Source organism: Bactrocera latifrons, unplaced genomic scaffold (assembly GCF_001853355.1).
Source record: "Bactrocera latifrons isolate USDA-ARS-PBARC rearing strain unplaced genomic scaffold, ASM185335v1 scaffold_148, whole genome shotgun sequence".
Taxonomy (NCBI): domain Eukaryota; kingdom Metazoa; phylum Arthropoda; class Insecta; order Diptera; family Tephritidae; genus Bactrocera; species Bactrocera latifrons.
Window position 1 is genome coordinate 364,438 of NW_017534941.1, and position 2,186 is coordinate 366,623.

The following is a 2,186-nucleotide window of genomic DNA, read 5'->3' on the forward strand; positions in this document are numbered from 1 at the left end:
TTTTACAATTATATTGTGGTAATATTTTTAATAGTAATGATCGCTTTCAAACACAAAGAATTGATTCTTACAAATTAGGAATATTTAAATTTCTAAAAATAGCCTAGCTCTCTTCACCAGTATTCTTGTTACAACATTTACATTTGAGCTGATAAAACCATATGACGGTTGTGAAAATAATAATAATTAATTATTGCTGAAAATTTGGAATCATCATCGTTATTATAGTTTAATTTGATGCAAGTGTTGATACAAAGTTTACAAATTTAAATTTAAATTTTACGTAATAAAACTTGAGATGTATCTTTTCTTTATCGTCATAGAAAAATGTTTTTCTAGAACATATAGACATTTTGAATGAATCAGAGTTATCAAAATTTAAGGATTAAGAATGTTTACTGTATTATCAAATCTGGGACAAACTCACTCGCGATATTTTTTTCCCTAGTATAGGTTGACAGCTGCAACCAACTGTCATCGGCTCGTCTCACACTAAGCTCAGTTTCTATATAGCACTCGAGCTGTGAACACGTGTTATAACCTCTCTGCGACAACAAAAAGAAATTCGACACTCCGAAAGTTTTTTCCAACTCTGTGTACAGTTGATTTTTTCCACATTTTCCAATAAATTCATCCAGGTAAATATGTTTATAATATTAGATGAGCCTTTAGACTTCGACACACAAAAGAAATTTTGCACGAATTTACATTGTGTTCATTATCCACCGCCATTTTGCAAATATGGGCGGTTGGGAATCTCGGGGCACTTATTACGGGGAATGTCGGGCCACATAGTTTTTTACATTTGACATGCTAACTTCATATATTTGACGTGTATAAGAGATTTTTCGTGCAGAATTTCACCAACGCAATAGTTTTTCAACATTTGCTGATAGTCTTGTGCTCCGAAAAATTTTTTTTAGTCATTATGCCGCGGTACTATCCCAAACAAGAGAAAATTGTTGATTTCGACAACATTTTGGAGTCGATCAAGTCGGTGGAAATACATCACAACAGCGTTCGACAATCTGCGACGGCACACAAAATTCCGAGGACCAACCTGATGCGTTATATTGCAGCATTTGATGGTGCGAGCATCGACGTTACTACTGCCAATGCCGATGTAATGAAGAATTTGCTGGCTGAAAGCACGACGATGGGCACAAAAACAGTGAATTCTGCTGGTTTCTTTCTTTTTCTGTCATCGAATAATAAATAATTTTTTTTTTTATTTCAGATCTTCAACATCGAACAAGAGAAGGCGCTGATAAGCTACATTCTCCAGGYCAGCGACATCAACTATGGAATTAGTTTGATGGAGCTTCGTAAGCTCGCGTATGAATTCGCTCGGAAAGCTGGCGCGTCGTATCCGGATCCATGGAACGACAATCAACAGGCGAGTAAGGATTGGTAGTTGGTGTTCATGAAACGCCACAAAAATTTGTCACTGCGAACACCAGAGCAAGTAAGCCAGAGCCGTGCGAAGCGATTMAACAAAGAGAATGTCGATGCATTCTTTGCAAATCTTTCATCCGTTCTCGGTAAGACGCCGCTTGAATGTCACCGAATATGGAACATGGATGAAACCGAGTGCCCGACCGTGCCAACCAGACCTGTCAAAACCATCGCGCGCAAAGGACAAAAGCAGGTCGGCTCATCAACATCTGCCAAAAAAGGCACCAATGTGTCTTTGGCTTTGGCCGTCAGCGCTAGTGGCCAGTCTATACCGCCATTCTTCCTCTTTCCCCGAGTCAACAKGAAAGAGATTTTTATGACTCATGCGAGTCATGGCGCTGTTGGTGTTGCGAACGGTTCTGGTTACATGAATTCTGACGTATTCCCTCAATTCATGCGTCATTCATCAAGCACACCGGTGCTAATGCCGATTCGCCAACCATGTTGCTACTGGACAACCACGGTTCGCATTTATCGATCGAGGCRATAGATTTGGCGTTGGATCATGGCATCACGTTGCTGTCTTTTCCGCCGAAATGCACGCACAAAATGCAGCCGCTAGATGTTGYRGTATTTGCACCATTTAAAGGCATRATGACCGTGAAGCATGATGCATGGAAAAAGTCCAACATTAGGGTCACTTTCGATCTGCATCATGTGCTGCTCCTTGTCGATCAGTGCCTCGATGTTATGTTWACGCCGAAAACCATCAAATCCGGCTTTCGAACAAC

At 40.1% G+C, this 2,186-nt stretch overlaps 1 protein-coding gene across 1 annotated transcript in view; it reads left to right on the forward strand.

The window, feature by feature from the left end:
- The first annotated feature begins 1,576 nt into the window (after window positions 1–1,576).
- The window catches only part of LOC108965765, a 2,972-nt gene continuing 2,362 nt past the window's right edge, over window positions 1,577–2,186 (forward strand). Inside the window, exons 1-2 of the mRNA XM_018928366.1 lie at window positions 1,577–1,795; window positions 1,867–2,142. Of these exons, the coding sequence (XP_018783911.1) occupies window positions 1,577–1,795; window positions 1,867–2,142 (495 nt within the window). The remainder of the gene's footprint in view (window positions 1,796–1,866; window positions 2,143–2,186) is intronic.